We start from the raw sequence: 21,106 nt of genomic DNA, 5'->3' as shown, positions 1-21,106 counted from the left end.
CTTCTCTGCTCCAGCTTCTATTTCTGAAGTTGTGCCACCTTATATTTCCACCTTTTATTTCTGCTGCTGGTACAAGCTATAGATTGCACTGTCGCTTGGTAGACCAGCCCTTCTGCTCTGACCCTGTGAGCCAGCAACATTTCATTTCCTGCCACTGAAATGCTCAACAGGGAACACTTGAGCTGCATTCCCACACTTGCAAGTGTCCTCTTAAAGACTGAGCAGCAATCCCAGTGCCTTCATAGGAACACACCATGGTGCCCAAGGTGATGTTAACATGTTTATTACATACAGAACAGATACGGTTTGTAGTTGACAGCATAGGGGACAAAGCATGGGAACATATTCATACAGCAGGCTCTTTACAGAATGCCATCTTCATACCAAACAGCGGAGTTTACAGGCCTTAAGACACTTTTAAAAATCATTTTGTAACATACAAGATAAATTACATACATCACAGTGGAGATATGACAGAGAAGCGTACTGAAGCCAGTTAGTTCTCACCCTGATGCCCAGCAGCGATCCAAGGACACAGGAGCTATCAGCAGAGGCTGGGTCTCCCCCCTACAGCTGCCCCTCTGGGCCATGTGCTTCTCTTGGAGGAGAACATGGCATTGAGCTGGAAAGGAATCTGATGGGAGATTCCCGTGTGTTGTTAGGGCCCAGTGGGTGACAGGAGATCAAGTGCTGTCCCTTCAACTTCTCATACCAGATACAGAACAGTCAGTGGTACAAATGTTGCAATTCTAACTTTCCTATAAAAGAACTGACAGAGTTAAGGAACTGAACCCTACCAGAGCTTCTTTTTCCCTTCAACTAGCCCAAATTCTGAAATTTGCCTGGCCCTAACTGATGAACTATTACATGACAGTGGAATCTCTGCTCTATATGTTATATTGTTTATTTCAATGCACCCTGTGTTGGGAGGGATCCAAAGAGGTCTTCCTAGCAGAAAGCATATGGCAAAAGTGAATGAGAAGCCTGGCATGGTCAGCAGTGCCCCAGCAAAATGTCCCTGGTGTAAGGTCCCCCAGCATGCAGGTGGTGTCTCCGTGTATTCCTTAACTTTGTGCCAGTCACAGAGTCCAGTATGTGTATGCCTGGAAGATGCCCTCTGGCTGGATTCCTGCCTTGTGGAGGAGTGGTGTGATGGATGCATGTCACCAGCACTGCTCACACGTAGCATGGGCACCATTGTGGCTGGATGAGACCTCTGTTCACCAGAGATGTCTCTTGCCTTCTTGCAGGGAAAATGTATGCCATGACCTTTCCTGAACTGTGGATACAAAAATTGTTTAGGTGCTGCTGTGTCAGGAGAGATGCCACATGTTAGAGCATCCCCTGGGAATATGGCATCCCTGCAGCACACCAGGATCTGCAAGCCTGGTCCATGGCAGCAAGCACAGGACACAGCAGGGAGCTTTCTAGGAGATGGAGGCTTGCCCAGTTGTCCCCATACAGTCACAAGGACATCTCTGTGAACCCTGGAGTGCTGTACAGGTCAGGCAAAAAAACAAGAGGACCACCAGGAGCTTCCAAATTCATCACTCACAAATGCAACTTGCCCTACTCCTGCACACCCAGAAAAGAATGTTTCAAAGGACACAGAATTTGTCATTTTGGGACAGTGTAAGAAAGGGAGAACACACCATTGCCTCTACACTTGGAACTTTCATATTCTGCATTTTGAGCTCAAAACCACTTTCCCTGGCCCCAATTTTTGCTGCTTCTTTTGTAAGCAGAATTCACATGCTTCTTTTGTAAGCAGGATTCAGCATTGCTTAGACAGAAAGGGCTATCACCACTTTTCTTGGGGGCTCTCAAATTTTTCCTGGAGTCAGAAATTTCCAGCTTTTCAAACTTCTTACTAGCATAGTTAGTGCTTGTGATATTAGGTAAAAGATGTCAGGAATCTAGCCTCAATTCTTTTTGTGTGTGACATCAGGTGAGACATAGCCTTGACTGCACTTGTCCTAACCAACTGCCAAGTCTCTGTTTTCCAAGTCTCTGTGAAAAAAGATCTCCTTCCAGCAGGTCCTAAAAAGGAGACACAACCTTGAGATGAGGCAATCTCAAAGTATTAATGCAGAACTCACAGCAGATCAACACCATCTGCCCTCACCTATCTTTTAAAAGCCACCAAATGCAATGCAGAGATAACCACCACATGAACCTTTCAGAATGAACTCAGGAATTCTTTTCTGTATGGCTGTTTTGGAAGGGAGGGGCAAGAAAAGCTTTGCCTTTTCTTAAAAAAGCAACATTCTGGTACCCTTTTGCTACTACAGCTGTTTGGCCTTGACAATCAAACACCTATCTTCTATCTGAGCCCACCAAACAATTCTCTTGCGACACATACAGGCAGGCACCCAGCACATGACTGCTGAGGCAACAGCAGCAGCAGAGGAAGGGACTTTCCCCCTGCAAAGACGGAATATGTGATCCCCACAGTAAGACAGCTGCTGCCTTCTCCAGCCCCACAGCCGAAGTGCTGCTGAAACTATGATGCTCTTTGGAGGCTTCCTTAGACCCTTCGTTGTTTTAAGTCCAGAGAATGTTATTCTGTGCTTAAGGGTGAATAAGGATAAGATGATGATACTGGTGAACTAGAAGGATTTCTGCTGGGGTGCTGCAGAAGTGATTCATCATCACTGCTTTGGCAGGGAATGCCTGGGGACACACTTCTTTCTCATGCAGGTGGGAATGAGGCAACCTGCCCAAGAACCTGAGCCACCCCCCTCCAGCTGCCCCTCCTGACACTGGGCAAAGGTTTTCCACAGTCCTGGCTCCAAGCTCCCTCCATGGTGTACTGCCATTTCTCTCCTTTTATATGCCAGCTCCAGAGCAGAACAAGAACCTAACCACGCCAAAAGCATACGGGCCCGAGTTGAAAGCTGCGAGTTCAGAGGTTCAAGGGGGTCACAGTCCAAGGCAGGAACCGTTGCAGTTGTCCAGGGTCAGTTTCCAGCAGGAGTTATAATGCAGGCGTTTTGTATGTACATCGTGGCATTCAGGCGGGAGGAGGGACACTTACATTGTGGGAAAAGAGGAATTCTCACTCAGGGATGTATGATACCTGCCACACAATTATGTGGCTCCGTTCAGCCTTGGAAAGTACTGGCTTCACCTGGGTGGCATCTCCCACATTCTCTTCTGTTTCATCATCTTCCCCATCCCCTGAAGAGAGAACACAGAGAGTAAAAACGTCAGGAAAGAAAATGCTCTGGAATACTCTGAAGAGGCCAATACCCCTTTTAGAGTCCCAGCAGTCTGATAACAGACACTGTGAACTGAGATCTTTCTCTGCACCTGGAGAACATTTACAGCAACCCCATTCTTTTCTGAAGCTGGACTGCATGGATGGGACAAACTAGCTCCAGCAGCAACAAAAACCCTTCCACCCTTCAGGGAAGCTGATTTTACACACAGAGCACCCTCAGCAAGCAAGGGTAATCATAGTGGGGCAGCAATGTTTGGACCCAGTGGCACAGATGCATTTGTTCTTTCCAAAGCCATTCATACTGATGCTATTTTATGATAGTTTTAATATATTTGTAGCTTTGTAGATTGCTAATGCATGGCTGTAGCTCCCAGCACTTTTTCTATCCTTTCCCCCTATATTTTAGAACAGTAAACTAACCTTCTAACATATTCCTGAAATACTATTTATATTTAGTCTTGCTTCTTTAGTCAACCAAGAACGTCTTGCTTTTACCATGCATCATAGATGTAATAAATGTGGGGCAAAGCTCTTGGACCAACTCCAGTGGGGCAGAACCTGGGGAAAATTACCTAACCAACTGCTCTTCTAATTGGACAATATATGTTAAATATGCTAATTTGTTTAACTTACAAAAGTGTAGAAGTCCTGTATCATGTGTGTATATTGCACCTGGAGGCCTCCAGTTAAAGACCTGCTTTTATATTACTTCCTATATTAACATAATCTCAAAACTGTGTTGTTTTGTTCTCGATTTTGTAGGCATCACTACAGCCGTGTGGCACTGCAGCCACAGGGCACAGGTTGACAGCCCTGTGCTGTGCAAGGAACATCCTTATTTGCCCTCACAGCCAGATGCAGGAGAAGCAGTGTGGGGCTTTTCTGCTTTGGTTCTCCACAACAGGGGTGCCTCACTCCATGACCACAGCTATGCACCCACTACCTTTCCAGATGCCTCCCACCAAGGGGACTTACCAATCCGGAAATCGATATACCCTTCTCCTCCACTCAACACCAGGACATTCTTTAGCTTCTGACCCTCCGTCTCAGTGGCTGCTGTGCTGGGGTTCTCCGAAGGGCTGTCCAACACACTCCCGTTCAGGGTCGCAAGGACATTGCCTAGGAGAGGACAGAGGTGCTGTCCGTGCCTCTGCTCAGCCCCCACACAGTTCACATGCACACAAACACATTGTGCAGACCAGTTCTTTCTGCTAGTCAAATCTGGCAGTCCAGATTATTATAATCTCCAGTATAAATACAGATGTGTGAACCACAGGAAGTGTCAGCCATGGCCTGGACCCTAATCTGCTGCAGACCAGCTCCAGCCCCTGCTACAAAAGGGATGGAGGGATAAGCACCTGCTGAGGGAGAGTTGTGCTTACCTGGCACAGAGACAAAGAACTTGACAGCATCACGGTGGCCATGGAAGCAGAGCTGTGCCTGAGCCATGGAGCAGTAGGGAATGAAGCTGCTGGCAGATTTGTCACTGTTGTCATCACCATACACATGGATGACCCCACCAGAGCGACTGCCCTCTCCAGAGGTTGGTGAAGTCTTGTTGGCTGGAGACAGAGCAAGAACACCATCAGTGATAGCTATGAGTCCCCTTTACAAAATGGACTCAATCAGAGTGAAAACTCCTGAGCTGTGAAGAAAAACCTTTAAAGGTGCAGGTCTCTTTTAAAGGTCTTTTATGAATGATGTGATGGAGGAGACCACAGCAGATTACACATTCCCTCTCTTTTAGCCTGAGGCAAGCTAGATTGGTGTCACCAGCAGTGATCCTGTCCAGCCTCCAGAAAGAACCCACTGTCCTAGGATCAACCTTGGTCTTTTGTAGCTGGCAGGGTACCCAAAGTGTCCACTGTCCCCAGAAGGCAGCTGGAGGAGAATTACTACTCTGGATTAGTGGCATTGCTCAACTTCCAAGTCAAGTCCTTTGCTCATGCCCAGTAATGAGCACACATGCTGCTGAAAGCACTCTCAGGGTCTGGTGAAGCCTCTCAGCCCACTCAGAGTCATCACAGAAGTGGATGTCCTTCCTCATTTCTTGATTTAACCGTGACACCAGATTGTCAGCTAGTCCAGCAATGAACATCTTTCAGATGCTCACCATCCACAGCTTTCAAGGAGGGCTCAGGGCCCTGTACCCTTCATGACCAGGCTCCAAGAATGTGACAGTTTCCACTAACCAAGCAACAGAGACCAGTGCTCTCAGCTCAGGGTGGGAGATGCTTTCCTTCTGCATGCACTCACATCAGTACAACAGGAACAATATTAAACTAGGCAGCTTTCACTTTTCTGTAAAAAAGTTAATTCATTCATTATCTGTAGTTCTGTGTTTTAACTTTGGGTCAATTTCCGTTATGTGACTTGGACAAAAGAGACTTTTCCCTATCAGGCTCAAGCCAGGACAGTGGGACAAGTACAAATACTTTGATGGAGGAATGAGAGTCAATGTGTGTACAGTATCTGGCTTTTTTCTGCAATTAATATCAGATGCTTTAAAAGGAGGAGACACATGTTGATAACGCATCTGGACAGATACATGAATGTCTTTGAGTGAGAAAAAAGCCCCTTAATTTCTGACCCTGGAAAGGCATGAATTTGAACTGAAATCCTGCCTTAACTGGCACAAACCTAAACAAGTCTTCATGCTTATCAAGTCCCCTTGGGTTCAATCTCTTGTTTGATAACTTACAGCTGACAGGTGCCATAGCACCACCTGCCATTGGCTTGAAACTGATGGAAGAAGCATCACTGGAAAACAATGGATGACCCAGGGAGACCTTGGAAGAACACTACTCCTGGTTCCTGCTTCTGACTGAATGAACCTTTCCTGTCCCCATCTGGTCAACCACAGTAAGGGTACCACTGTTGAAGAATAATTATCCTTAAGACAAAAAACCAGAAGGATCAATAATGAGATGGAAAACATTGTTTATAGCTGTGGGAAATTAGGATATTTACATGACTGTCTCTGGTTGCTTTTCTCTAATGCAACTTAAAACAAAAGAGTGATGAGGAAAAATGGATGGAGAGAAGTTCAGTGGCAGAATGGAAGGTGGGAGAATGACTACATAGGAGGATGGGTGCAAAAGGAATGACATCTGTGGAGGGGAGGCAATGGACTTACCCCGGAGCCCAAGGAGTTGGCCGCGGTGGAGGACTACAGCTAGGCACAGGCAGGGAGTGGGAACACAGAGGGGCATGGGAAGTGACGGGCAGGATGGGAGAGAAGAAAAAGGTGATTACTGGGAGATAATTTGAGGGCAACAAAAATAGTTTAAAGCCTAGAGAAACCACTACAGAAGCTCCTATTAGTTGATACTAACTCTGTTCTCTGTTCTAACTTTGCTCTTACCATGCAGGGACAGACGTGGTATCTGAGGTGGGAGAGGGACTGTGTCACAAGGATCCACTGCTACATTTTTAGTGAGATTTTCTTGCTTACCACATTTTTACAGGAACACACAAAGATAAAGCAATTGGTTTACAGCAGGGAAAAACTTTAACTCAGAACAAGGACAGCAGCCTTAAGATAGAATGGGCTTCAAAAGGAACTCAGAAACAAGACCAAAATTGCAATGACCAAAATTCACTGCCCTCCTGGTGTTAACCCCAGACACATCCAACTTCATTGCCCTCAGAGGAGACCATCCCAAGTCTGACTTCCAGGAGGATTACAAGAGGTTTGCTCTTTTTACACAAGAGGTATTTGTTTCTCAGCTTTCCTGTGAGCATTGGTGAGAAAACACACATTTGGCTGCTTTCTGTTGAGAGCAATTGCAATCAGTCTCAAATCCTACTTCCCCATGGTGATCTGGATAAGACCTTCAAAATAAGATGCTGACAGGCAGGTTCAGAACAGGACTAGTAAGCGCTTCAATTAAACTTCCAGCTCCAGAGATTCACCTATTTACTCTTACTGCTGGGTCCCCTCACCAGACTGGATTTGGTGTAGGATACCTATTTCTACTTGATTGATAAAGCTGAGCCCTAATCTGAGTAAATGGAGCTTTTCTAAGCTCAGTTTTTGGAAAATACTGCTATGGAGACATTTAGATGACTAGGCCAAAGTGGAATTTCCTGGTGACTTCTCATCCCATGATCTACTTTTGGTGACTTACTACAATTCCCAAAGCTTTGTTTCTCCTGTTTCACAGTAGCTACAGAATCAGTTCACATCACTCTGCTCTGCCAAGGTCCAGGGCTGCTCATACTCTGGGCTCTTCTCCCTGAAATGGCTATGATTAAAGGGTGTCAAATGTCAGGAAAGCATCAGCCTGCCTGAACCACCTGCCATGCTGCACAAATAACACCTAAAAGCTTCCTTTTTTTTTAGGAGAGATGCAGGAGTACTTTGAATAAATGTCACTTACTCTCAGTCAGGGGAATGGAGATGACAACACCGTTCCCAGTGCCCACCCAAAGGCGGTTGCCAGCAATGAGTAAGGCTGTGATCCGCACAAAGGAGAAGCCCAGCTTTCCAGTGCCTAGGAAGCATGAATGAGAGTTGGGCAGTCAGTGGTGCCTTTGGGCAAGGTCTGCTTTGGGCAAATTCTGCCTTGAGCTCAGTAAGCAACAGACCCTCACCTAGCATCTTGCTGACATAAGGCTCAATGTCGACATCCTGCAGATGTTGATGGCTGTGGGCATGGTAGAGCCTCAGTGTGGAGTCCAGGCGGATGGAAACCCAGACGCCATCTCCAATCCATGCCAGCTGTCGCACCTGGCTCTCCCGACGAGGATGGGCATCAAAGGATTTCTAAAATACCAATGTGAGTTCACAGAAGTTTTGCCATTATCTATACTCCACATATACACATACTCAATTTTCAACTGAGATTACTTGTTTGGGTTCCAAAGATCTTGGAGGAGCTGTGTTAATGCCAGCTGATCCCAGCAGTTCATTACTGTACACAAAAAATTCTTTGCTTGAGCAGCTGTCTGGCAGGTTTGCAGAATTGATGGTCTTTTCAGACCACTTCAGGAGCAAGAACATTTAGACGCCAAGAGCTTTCAATGTACTTGATAAAAAAGGAAAACACACAACTCCAGGATAAATTCCAAAGATCAAACTGCTTTGGCTCACTAATGTGAACTTCAGATCCAGCACTTCTTCTCTCCTCAATCAGAATTACTTCAAGGATTCTCAGATTTGTACCAAGACCACTGTACTGATTTTCACCCAAAAGGCTCTAAACATTGTTTTCTCTTAATGGGATCCCAGGGGCTTGCTAACTGCACTGTTCCTTTGTGCCATAATGCCTAAAGATGGAGAAGCCTTAGATTATATGTGAAGAGTCACTGTAAAACAAACACCTATGTTTGGACAGTACATGGCCCCACAGACTCCCTAGTAAAGGCAAAGAAAATTGTCAATTTATACTTTCCGATAGAATTTGCTCTGCAAAGGGAGGAAGGAACAAATAACCCCTGGCAGATTTGATCATAATATGACCCAGACTGACAATCTTGGTCAAGAGCTATTAAGAATAAATACAACACAAGTGTGTGCATGCATAGACACATATGTGCTCTCTTACCTCAATCTGCATTGTCTTCGGCTGGATAACATGGATTTTGTTCTTGTAGCCACACCAGACTCTATCATAGACCACAGCCATGCAACGGATGGAGTGGTGAGTGTGGCCAAGATCCATCAGGTGGTAATTACTGAGATCCCACTGACCATCTGAGTTAAAAAACAAGTGTAGAAAGATGCATCTCCTCCATGACGTGAGCATACAACAGAATCCTCTACCTTTCTATATATATGTTCGTATACAGGTTTAGCTGATACTCAAATGCTCAGTTTACTTATGTCTGTGACCTTCCTATGACTCCTGTTTCAGGCACAGCCTTACACTTATGAAACGTAACAATAAAGTTTAGTTTGATGTCTGACAGCACTCGAATCAGGCCAATTTAAACATCCTTTATTGCAATGAAGTGAACAGGCTTCTCTAACAAGTACAACAAAAGCAGTGAGAGAAGAGGGAAGACAGCTGAAAAAGACTATGCAGAAACTTAAGAGGAAATGGGCCATACAGTCCTTGTGGTGGGGCTTCCTCACGTCACAGACCTTCAACATAATTCCCCCAAAGTGTTAAATCCAGGAAAAGTAATCAGATCTCCCTTCTTCACTCTTATTTTTAATAACCAGGCAGATATTGTGTCCTTCACAGACAGGAAGCCTCTATGTCATGAAGCTTTATCTTATTTCTGATGGGAACAATTTTGATGTGTCAATGGTCAGGCTTGAGCTCATGACAAAGGCTGAATCAAAATTTGAACTGCACAAGCCCAGAAAACTCTATATTTCTGCTTGCTGAATGAACTGCTACTCAATGAATAACTAAGTTCTTTAGTCATAGTTAGCAAATCCCCGTGTGCTGTCAGATATGAACATAGCTAAGACTGTTCAAGCCATAGGGAAACAAAATCCACAGCAGTGAAGAGGACCAGAAATTGAATTTACTAAGTGTACCTCAAAGAACTGCACAGCATATGTATTCCTGAAAGTGTCACATTTACTCCACATGTACTACACAGTACATACATACATTTTTGTTCAGAAAAGCTCAAGAAGTGGTGTTAGAGTACAGCTGAGATGGTTTAGGATATTGATGATGTGTATAATAGCCATGAGTTTTAACTCGGTGTTTGTACCCCAGCAGCCAGCAAATTTCTCACCTTGGAAGAGCGTTTAATCCACTGCTACACTTTCAGCCAAACTTTGTTTTCTCTATTACATTGATTCTTACCTTCTCCGCGATGGAATATGGCTAGTGTTCCATCTGCCAGCGCAACCAGGACCCTCCCTTTGACATGCCTGAAATAACAGAATAGTAAATACATTAAAAATGCAGTAGAAATGAGGGACTCAAAAACTCTTCCTGCCATCTATACACACCATCTTTACATAGTCTCCAGAATTCCCAGTCAGTTTAGCATTGCAGGAACATCCTGCAAGAGATCACACCACTCTCACTGCAGTAAGATCATCACATCTGTGAGTTTTCTGTTGAGGGAATTCTTCTCCTTCACAATACAAACACCATCAATTTCAACAAATTCCCCCTAATTTACCCCTCAGTGAAATTTTGCCTTTCTCCTCCCCACTTACTTCATCTTGATATTGCTAGACATGTATTCACTGAATCAGGTCAGGACCACAACTGAGCAGAAAAATGGGTTGATATGAGGCTTTCCCACTACAAAAACATTGGGAAACTTCTCTCACAAAACAACACACTTAGGAAAGCAAAGAAAAAGTTGGGGCTGCCACATCCCTGGGAAGTGTTCAAGGCTGGGAATGTGGATGGGGCTTGGAGCAACCTGGTCTAGTGGAAAGTATCCTTCCTCATGGCAGGGAGTTGAAACAAGAGGATCTTTAAGGTCTGTTCCAACCCAAACCATTCTCTGATTCTAGATCTACAACCAACAGCTGATAATACCCTCTAAAGCATCACTCAGGCCCAAAACCTTCTCCTTCAGGTGCCTCGGAACACACACTTACACCAGGCTCAGCACAGAGTCCTTCAGCTTTATTGAGTGCAGACACTTCTTCCAGTTGGACACAGCGGAGTGCACATAAAGCCTGTGAGAGAGGACAAATTGGGGAGGTTAGCAGCAGAGCCCCACACCTTCAGCCTGCTCAGGTCTGAGTCTTCCCTTCTGGTAGGAAAGGTGGAGGTGAGGTAAGAAAATGATGTTAAATCCCTGAGACTATGGTGAGCTGAGCAATGAAATGAGGAATAGAAACCTTCTCCAGAAACAAGCAATAAACAAAAGGTGTGTGGACTTGAAAAATAGAGCCCAGAGCAGGGACGTGACACAGAGATCTGCCAGCCCAAGGGGAACACACCAGCCATTCTGAGCTCCCAGCCACATGGTGGGGGCGGCACTGGTGCAGGTCCCAGCATCCCTGGTTGACTCCTGATCTGGCAGTGTTGTGCTGGGCTCCATCTTCAGCTGCCCATTCTCCCTGAAGAGGCAAAAGAACGGTGTTAGAGATTTAGCAGCAGCAGTACACAGAATGCCCACCTAGGCCCACCGCCTGGCACTCACAGACACATATGGGCCCTTGAAGACACAAATCGCTTCCTTCTCTGGTAGTTTTCAACTGTAAATCTGCAATTTACAGTATTTCCTTTCTCCTGCCCTTACAAACAACAAGTACTTCAAATCTACAGACCCCAGCTGAGTTTAGCAAGACTATTACACAAACAATATTTTCCCTGTTCATTTGCAGCTTCAACAGAAGCAACTTAGAACAACATTGGCATTCAGGAACAATTGAGATATGATCCCAATATTACCGGATGGAACGTGCATGGGCTCGTCTGACCCTTGCTGCTGGACCAAAGGCAGCTGTGGTATTTCACCTCAGAGACACCTTTGGCTGGCTGGATGTGGCAGCTGGCACTTGGAACAAGTCCAGGCAAGCAGGAACTCAGTTTTACCTCTGGTGGAAAGGCTTTAGGTGAAGGGAAAAGGAGACGGATTCTGCCGGAGGGTTTCATCCAGAGCTTTATTCCAGGGTCACAGATCTCTGAATCTCATAACAGCTCCAACAGAATAGCGACTGCATGGTCCCGTGTCTTTTAAGCCCGGGGAGAGGGGGAGGGAAAGGGGTAGGTATGCCACCAACCAGGTAGGAGGGGGGAAGGCTCAGGGGACAAGTGACACTTGGATGGCCCAATGCCCCCCAGGGCTGAGTAGCATCTTTTGAACTTTGCCAATCACACGGACAGCTCTCAGCAGGAGGCAAGGGGAGGGGAAGGGAGAAGGTATTGGCACACCTGGGAAAGGGACTGGGGTAACTGAAGCAGGATATTGTATCACACTGCAACAAGGAACAATCTGCATCCAAGACTTCCACCCTATTCTTAAGGCCATCACATCAGCATTGTTTGTCTTAAGAACTTTTTGAGTGGTGAATACACTTTCTTGGTTACTTTTACAGCACATCAGAGGTACTCTGATGTGCTGTAAAAGTAACCAAGTAAATCAATCATCGTTTCTACACATATTTCAGTAAGTTCTGTCAGTAAGAACATGAAGTGTACTTTGGGAGATCTGCCTTAACCACAAGTCTAAGTTCAGAGTGAGAGGTCAAATATTTGCATTTCTAACAGCTGACCCAGTCAGTTGCAGGCTGAGCCATGTCTGTTTTCATGACATTCTTTTCCTTCCCTGTTATCCCATCTATAAAATTTCTTGGGCACAAAACTGATAGAAGTCTGAACTTTATCAGAAGCTCAGGCTGCTTCTCTTATCCCAAAGCTTATGAAAACAAATCAGTAATAGAACAGAACCATTATTCTGACCCCAGCTCACCTACCCATTCTGCCTGAGTGCCTGGGCTGGGATAGGGTCTGTGAACACATGCTCGGTGAGGGGCCCAGGCCGGGCCTGTGTCAGCTCTGCCTCACTGGCACTGCTTTCCGGTACCTCTGTAGCCTCTGTTGCCTCCTCAGTAGACTGAGACTGGTTGATCTTCCCATTGCAGACAGGAGCCACCTCACCTGGAGGACAATGAACAATGTGAAACATGCTGCAGAATCAGTTGGTGAGTTAACTATATAGATATCAGGCTGTCAATTCTTTATCTTTCCTTGCCAAACTCAATCAAGCCCTGGGCCTGTGCCACAGACACAGCAGCTCATCAGGTATCTTCTCCCTGGATGGGAAACAGACACTATTTTAAAGTGAAGCATAATCTATGACTAGCACAGCACAACAGCATTGGAAGGGCTCCAAGACTGTCACTACAGTATGGAGTCAGCAAGGGCAGCAGTATGATTTGCATGTGAGCTTAATTGGCTTCCCAACACTCAGGGAAGAAAGCAATCAGAACAGTAGCACCTGTAGCAGGGTAAACATCTCACATGCCCAAAATACTCTGCTGTATGATTCCTGCAACCAGGCTGCAGCATGTGAATCAGAGAAGAAAGGAGGGCTCTAAGAAGAAATATACCAAAAGGGCCTTTGGTAGTCCTGTATCGTAGTAACAAAATTCTGGAGGCCTCTGAAGTGCTTAACTTGGGGACAAGAGGATGTGGCTGTAACACCATGAGCTCGTACAGGACTAGCTGTAATTGATATGTCACTAAGTTTTACATCCCAAAACTTACTCTGTCCCTTGTCCAGAACAGGCGTGTCCCCACGTGAGGAACAGTTGCTTCGTGGCACATTGCAGCGGGTTGCACAACCCACCAGCGTGATCCCTGCCAAGACACCATCTGCTCCAGCTGACTCTTCGGGATTCACATCCCCCTCCAGGAAGATCTCGCCTGGGGGATAGTCATTCTCACTGGCCGCTGAAGGCAAAGAACAGGTTCTCATTAAATCAAGCAATCACTGCTAATTTAATGTACTCCTGAGGTCACCCTAATGATGGGAGATGCTGATCCTTCAGGGTTCACCACCCTGGGGAAGCACCACACCATCCATCAGCAGCCTGATCCACAGCAGATCCCCTCATCCCTAGTATCAGTATCCAACACAGGTACAGAGCCCTTCCATGCCCGACAAGGCTCACTCCTGCTTCCAAAAAACACCCATTTTATACCAAAGGAAAGACTTACTGAACACTGAACAGGGAGGGATCTCCACAGAAAGGTCCTACAGGAAGGCAAGATCTGGGTTATGATTTTGGGGAACAATTACAGAACACAACACAGCCCAGGGGGTAGCTCCCAAGTGAGGACGTCTATTACTCCTCAGTGGGGCAGGGACCCTGTCAGACCACAGCCTGGGCTTCACTCACCGGGGATGCTGGAGATGCAGAGTACATGAGCGTTGCAGACAGTGAATTGGTCCACCACTGTGCCAGGCTGGTTGGCATCAATTATCACGACTTTACTGGTTGACAGCGTGCTAGTGAGGATCCAGACACGGCTGGATGTGGCATCCATCTCATAGAGCTCCTTTGCCTTTGGGAGAGCAGACACACATGGGCATGATCAGCACTTCTCTTGGATCAACCTGAGCTTAACAGTGCTTGGCAACACTTAGACATGGTGTAATTTATTTTAAATTATATATTCTACTCTACAGTAGAGCTATAGAAGAAATTTTTCTTTTTTATATTGTTGTCTAATCAGTTATATTTTTATTTTTATTAATTTGATTCCATTCATGTTACTGCACTAGTATCCAGAGCACTGGCCAAAGAGCCTGTCTGACTCCTTAGGGCAAGAGCAATGTGGCCACTAATTTTTCTGTTTTCTGTCTGACAAATGTATCACTGAATATTCAGTCATCCAGAATGCTGTGAGTCTGGGATGCACCCAACTGATCAGCTTAAGCAAGCTGGTCTTGGGAGAGTATAAGGCAGCAATATAAGACAGGTGTGGAGAAAAACCCTACAAACCAGACAGCATAAAATATTGTACGATTATCTGCAAATTACAGCTTGGTTTTTTAAACAGGAATAAAAAAAACCAAAAAATCACTTAAGGCTACCGAAAACCAGAATGGATTAAATCTCAAGAGGCCCAAATGGACTCACAGACCATGTTCTTTTAACAAAGCTTTCCCTGAATGGATTTATTAATTTACAATGATGAGGGCTATAAAATCTTCCTAGCAACCTCAGCCAAGCATTTCATTGCCCTTATTATTAGGATTTTATTCAAAATTCCAAACGTTTCAAAAGCAAAAGTTGGAAAAAATTATACTGGATGATTTGTCCCAGATCACACCTAAAGTTACAGAAGAGCCAGCACACCACAGCACAGTCCCACAAGTACAAGAACATTTTATGGCATAGTACAAAGATACTGAGAGAGGGGGTATGGTAGGGATGAAATGAGAAAAAATGTCGGAGGGAAAAAACCCACTTTATTTTCTGACCTTTTTTTTCTCAGGAGATGTATGGTTACTTTTGTTGTTGTCACCTTCCACTTCCCTGTCACAGGTGAGAGGATCATGCCCAGGATCTAGTTTCTGCCCATTCCCAGGCTCCTGTTCCAAAGGTCTCCATCCTGAGAGATTTACTCCAGCTGCACACCACAGCTAAGAAACAGAAGCAGGAATCTGAACTAAGAATTCTGCAGGCTCCGTGATCTCTTTGAATTTAGGCACCTTTGTGGAGAACTGTAAAATGTGAAATATCTAAAACATTTAGTTGGAAACATCAGATCTTGATGATTTCTACTAGAAGATATCCGGATTGATAGAGGTAAGGCAGAGGATCTCTACCCAGCAACATCACTGCTTTTTAGCCACTGCAGCAATGCAAGCCAGGACATGACAGATGTTTAATGTGTTCAAACTGACAGAAGACAGGTTAAATGAGGTATTAGAAAGAGATTCTTCCCTGTGAGGGTGTGAGGGTGGTGAAGTTACCCAGAGAGAAGCCTGCGGCTGCCCCATCTCTGGAAGTGTGGAAAAACAGTCCGCTGGTTTAGCTCCCAAATAAGCAGTTTTCTGAAATCAAATCCAGCTAGCCTCCTATGAATTATTTCCAGGGAGCTTTTTAAGAGAATACCGGGAAGAGGACTACAGAAATACTAGATTTACCCAAAACCTTCAAGAAAAGGTGCTGCACAGAACATTATCTAAAGATCACACCTAGAGCCTTCTAGAAACAACAGCATAAAAATTTTCTTACAATTTAACCATCAGGATGACTTCTAAAAATCATCTCTGAATGAAGTAATGACAAACTGACTATTTCAAAACAACCACTTACAGCAGGTAAGTGTGCCACAGATGACCGCTTATACCGAACTGCAATTCTACTCAGGACATTCTAGTATTAATAGATATGCCTTCACAAAAATCTACTCCAGATAACACTTGCCTGGTTCCAATGAATTCTGGTCAACAGTAAAATCTAAGGAGTGATGAAATGTGTTTTTACTTTCACTTAGTCATTTTCATGAATTTTTATATTAGTTTCCATTACACCTTGAGGAGTCTTAGCAAAAGCATTAGAAGCATAAAATGTTGCTGTTGTTGATGAATTGTCTCAAAAAAAGCAAAAGATGTCAGGGAGCAGCAGGGAATCTAGCAACCAGAACCAGCTGAGAATTTTGTCCTAAAATACTTTTTCCTACATTCACTACAAACACCATTCAAAAAAAGGAAGTGGAAGATAGAATTTGGAATATATAATGTCTAAATAATAGAGATTGTTGTAAAAATGGCAGGTTTAGTGACCCAAATCCCTTGCTTATTTCATGTCCCCTTTCTGGACTGCACGGTAAGCAGAAACAACATACCTTCATAGTTGGGTCCTTCTCTACTAGTGGGCGACAATATACAGGCACAGGGACATTTTTCATGCGAGTGTCTTCCTGACCACCATTGGGGCTCAGCTAGGGGGAGAGAAGACAAAAAAGACAGTATAAAGCTGCAAACACCGGGATACAGCAAGAGAGATGGAATCAGTGTGACAGAACCAACCAGAGGTGGCTGCTGCTGAGGCTTCCTATCACATCTTGTGTGAAACAAGAGTCCTTAAGGGGAGAGGAGCAGCACACCCAAGAGACCATCTCACAATCATCAGTGCCCCAGTGATGGCCCACAGAGGCTACACATTGCCCGGCTGATAGAGAAAAGATGCTCCCTGCAAAGAGTCAGGACAACTAGCATTCCCTTCCATCATGACAGTTTGACGTGATCTTAAAAGTCTTTTCCAAACTTAATGACTCTATGGCCTGAAACCTCCAAGCCATGCTGCCAGGCCTCCTCCCTTTCAGGAGGTCTCTGACCAGTTAAATGTGTCACAAGTCAGCAAATGAGGCTGATGTTGTTTGATTTTGTGTTACTGATGGGAAGAAGTGGGCATAAACTGCATTTGATTTTCATACTAAATGACTGTAAAAGTTCTCAGAGTATAAATGAAATAACTAATGTTCCAGCCCAATTATAACAAAGGAAATTTAGTTTAAAAATAACTGGATTCTGGTTTAGGGTACTTTTCAGTTTCAGTACTTTCATGCAGAGGAATCAAAGTCCTTCCATTGACTTTGGTGGAGATATACAGAACATCACTTTGGTCTGTGATGGCCTACAATTATCACACAAACAAAATATGCACATGGTACATCTAAATTTAATAGTTAATGACTAAGGTCCCTAGTTAATGACTAATGTCACCTTCCACTCAGCCTGTCCAGAGCATGGTCCCTACCTGCTTGTACTTGGCTGGGAGGCTCCAGCCACAGGCCTGCAACCGCCCATCATCGTTCCGCACGTGCTCCCGAACCTGCCGGTACTGCTCTCGCTTCTGCTCACGGCGTGCCGAGGACGTGCAGTCGCTGAGGAGAGAAGCACAGCGTCACCCAGCTGATCGTTAAAGAGAGGAGCTGAGGGTGAAGGGAGTGTAGCCAGTATCAGGGAGAGCACACACAGCAAACCAGATCCAACTGTGAAAAGAGATGTAAGGAGTCAGAGACAGAAAAACTGTGTTGAGAATCAGACACAGGCAGTTCTGACCCATCACCTGAGCAATGTGGCAAGCCAAGTCATTGTCATCACCTCTTATGATGTTACAAGAGCCCTTCAAAAACAGGTTTTAGAGAAGGATCACAAAGCATGACTGTGAGACGTCATAAGAGAAAAAGATGGAATAACGGCAATGGGTATCTAAAATTTTAAAATTACCCTTCTACAAGATACAGTGTCTTTTCAACAAATCCTTTTTATTATAGAAGTTATCCTACTTTACCACCACATTCTCCAAAGTCCTTCCATAAAAACACACCCCATGTGGAACCAAACAACCTTTGCAATGGCAGAACACATTGTGAAGTCATGTAAAGCACTGAAGAGTTTTCTCCCTTCATCTCAGCAACACAAAGAATTTGGGTAAGACTGTAGTAGTGATACTCAGAGGCTCATTTTTAGCATGGTTTAAATTAAAACCAACTACTGGAACTTTAATGTGCTGTGGAGAGAACTTTTATCTTCACTTAAACCCCTTGTCAAAAGGGTTGTGCAGACATTTCATCCCTTTGTCTTGATGCTGCCATCACACTCCACCACAAAAACACTCCTTCATTCCATCCCGGTCTGCAAATACAAGTGCAGAACTAGAGTGGGGCCACTCGGAGCTCCCATGGTCCCTGCTGAGATGATCCATCATGGCCTGAAAAGCCATGGATACTGTATGTTTGGGAGGACAAGGTTTGCTGAACCCATCCATATAGTAACTGATGGGTGAAAGCTCAGGGAGATAAGCCACAGAGAACAGAGACATACTAACATCACACAGACTGTTTCCAAAGTGGAAAACAGCTTATTTCAAACACTGCTGTTCTTTGGGAGCGCTGCAGGGGAGCCTGGCTTGGCACACAGCCCTGTAACTCACTCGTCAGGGAAGAACTCAAGGGTGCGGCTGCCGGAGGAGATCTGACACATGGTGTGGCTGCGCCGCTGGCTGAATCCCGCCGTGGTGGGAGACTTGTAGTGGATATTCACAGAGGGGTAGGTCCTCTTTGCTGGGGGAGGACTGGAGGAAGAGCTGAACAGACGGCTGAAGCTAGTGACAGAAAAGGGCCAACAAGTAAGAGAAAAGGCTCCTGGGGAGACAAGCACCATAGATACACAAAAAGGGAAGCAAGAGGTTGGGATCAAAGGCTGCAAGCCTGTCACAAAAACTGCTCTACTTCAAACTCAGACCTACATCCTTGGTTTGATTGGCATAAGGTGTTTTTAGCTTCCAGAAATAGGTACCTTCTAAAAACAGCCCTTTATTACAACTGACTGTGAGTGTGTCCTCATAAACCAGGACAGAGTATGAAAGTTTCTATTCCAGGATACTCATGAACTTTTTCAGCTTGTGAAACAAAGTCAATGTGCATGGTCAGATCTGATTTTAACTTCACTAAGGACAAAGGAAGCCCTTGAAGGCAAATGGGTTAAGCCAACTTCTATCCGACATTAATGTCAGAGTCTATTAAGTTGTTATCTGAAGTAGAAATGGCAACACTCCCCGTTTTCTTAATCTTGCAAGAACCACCAAAGAACTTACAACTGCCAAATGGTGGATTTCTTCTTCTCCTGCACGGATGGGTGCTCACGGGAAGCTCTATGGACAAACACAGCAGAACCAAGTTAATTTCTGCATCTCTGCCAAGCATCAGGTCATTTCCATCAAGGAAGCCATGCTGATAGTCAGAATTCATTCTAACATGTTTCAAAAGACACCAGGGAATGGGACATGCCCTGGTCTTCAATGCAAGCACACCCAACCACTTTAAGTAACAAGGCTCATGTGAAAGACAAGTAAGTGTTTAACGTGATTATCAACTCCCTGTAAAACTGTCTGCCACAGACAGTGTGGGAACTACAGAACCTAGCATTGGAGTCACTTCAAGCCGTAGCCTTTAGAACTCATCATTCAGAAGCAATACTCCTCCCTAGAGCTTCTCCCAGATTAATAAGCATACAAGAAACAAGCAAGACAAACAACTGTCCAGTGTCCCCAAATAACGGTGGTAACATGAGATTTGCAGCCTAGGTTGAGGAACAGGAGAGAAAGAATTGATGTTAGGAGAAAAGCATCTACAGTCTGGAAAACTTCCAGTACTTCTCAACCCTATGTCGGTAGGGGTTGCACTGACCACAAGGTAAAACATGAACAGGTTCTGTCCTAAACAGGAATGTTACCCAACATCCAGGCTCACCTGATCATCTCTGTCCACCTCACAGCCTCCTGAAGCTCCATCAGTCTCTCCTTGTACTGGTTGCGCTCCATCAGGACCCGGGCCATCTCCACACGGGTGAAGCGCCGGCGCTGGGCAATGGGAATGTTGTCCTGCAGAGGGGAGGAGCACTGCTTCAGCCAACAAAAGATGGAATGGGATTGAGGTTAGTACCAGGTACGTCAGGGACAGACACATATTTGTTAGTTCTTCTCCTGCCGTGTTTGATTTCACCCCCATTTCCCCATATGAGGAGATAATTCAGACAGTGAGCTCCAAACTATGGCCATGGACCTCCATGGGTTCAGCAAACCCATGCAAACTAGAATGAGAATCACCACCAACTTGAACACACAGCCCTCGCATACACAGACCCCAGTGTGGGACTATTGCCAGCAAGGCGCTTTGATAGTCTGCAAGGAATGGTAAGAATTGACAGTGGTCTGTTGGTCCAGAAATTGGAAACCAAAGATTCAATTCATAGCAAAGCCCATCACAAGCAGCAGGGAGCACCACATAGTGCCACCTGCCCTCTCAGGAGGACTGCAAGGAGGTTTTCTGCTAGTACAGATGGATAAAGGTAGGATACAGGAAACTAAGGAAACACCTTTTCCCCTTTGGTGACACATATTGACCTTCCAATGAGGGCAGAGGCAGCTTTGGGTTGGGAACAAAATGAGTAAAAGTCTGTTTTGTCTCTTTTGAAAAGTGGAAAATGAGAACAACATGACTAAAAAAATATCTGCCCAAAATAAAGACTGCAAGGGTTTTGGGAACTCATTACTAGCAGGTGGCACATGGTTGTGCTAGACTGTGGCAATTCCCAAGCTCAGCCTGGTTGGTAAGTGCTGCTGAGAGTCCCAAGTCCCAAGTCCCTCTCTAGCCTCCGTGGACTTTGAATCAAATCTGTATGACTAGTCAAAACAAGAACTGTATAAACAAAAAGGAATTTGTCAATTATTTTTTAAATTATAAAAAGAACCAGACCTCCTGTCTGTTCAACTGAAAACAAACCCAACTCTCTTCAGCAGCTCATGAGCACAACTTGAAAATGTTCCCATCTACCTAAATTCTCAACAGACCAAGTTCACTCCAAATAAGTCAAGAGATCTAGGCTAAAACTGAACCTGTCTGATACCTTGTGTAAGAAAGAAACAGTAACATGGTATAAGTAAATGTATTGAATTCCTTTTCCTAGCAGGGACATTTACAA

At 44.9% G+C, this 21,106-nt stretch overlaps 1 protein-coding gene across 15 annotated transcripts in view; it reads right to left on the bottom strand.

Moving 5' to 3' along the window:
• Positions 1-267: 267 nt before the first annotated feature.
• MAPK8IP3 (mitogen-activated protein kinase 8 interacting protein 3) overlaps positions 268-21,106 on the bottom strand; it is a 73,903-nt gene continuing 53,064 nt past the window's right edge. For 11 of the 15 annotated variants that reach the window (XM_036392679.2, XM_036392684.2, XM_036392686.2 and 8 more), the window contains 19 exons: positions 19,876-20,006; positions 19,221-19,277; positions 18,558-18,728; positions 17,379-17,505; positions 16,465-16,560; positions 15,092-15,253; positions 14,004-14,169; positions 13,369-13,554; positions 12,576-12,759; positions 11,097-11,216; positions 10,749-10,829; positions 9,994-10,061; positions 8,773-8,921; positions 7,820-7,991; positions 7,606-7,719; positions 6,360-6,398; positions 4,606-4,785; positions 4,199-4,342; positions 268-3,180 (listed from right to left, as the gene is read on the bottom strand). In XM_036392679.2, coding sequence (XP_036248572.1) covers positions 3,059-3,180; positions 4,199-4,342; positions 4,606-4,785; positions 6,360-6,398; positions 7,606-7,719; positions 7,820-7,991; positions 8,773-8,921; positions 9,994-10,061; positions 10,749-10,829; positions 11,097-11,216; positions 12,576-12,759; positions 13,369-13,554; positions 14,004-14,169; positions 15,092-15,253; positions 16,465-16,560; positions 17,379-17,505; positions 18,558-18,728; positions 19,221-19,277; positions 19,876-20,006 — 2,469 coding nt within the window. In that variant the 3' untranslated portion in view covers positions 268-3,058. Of the gene's footprint in view, positions 3,181-4,198; positions 4,343-4,605; positions 4,786-6,359; positions 6,399-7,605; positions 7,720-7,819; positions 7,992-8,772; positions 8,922-9,993; positions 10,062-10,748; positions 10,830-11,096; positions 11,217-12,575; positions 12,760-13,368; positions 13,555-14,003; positions 14,170-15,091; positions 15,254-16,464; positions 16,561-17,378; positions 17,506-18,557; positions 18,729-19,220; positions 19,278-19,875; positions 20,028-21,106 lie in introns of all 15 variants that reach the window. The other 4 variants (XM_036392671.2, XM_036392675.2, XM_054516602.1 and 1 more) reach the window with 2 other exon arrangements.

Source organism: Molothrus ater, chromosome 16, assembly GCF_012460135.2.
Source record: "Molothrus ater isolate BHLD 08-10-18 breed brown headed cowbird chromosome 16, BPBGC_Mater_1.1, whole genome shotgun sequence".
Lineage (NCBI taxonomy): Eukaryota > Metazoa > Chordata > Aves > Passeriformes > Icteridae > Molothrus > Molothrus ater.
This window is presented reverse-complemented; position numbering and strand designations above follow the sequence as displayed.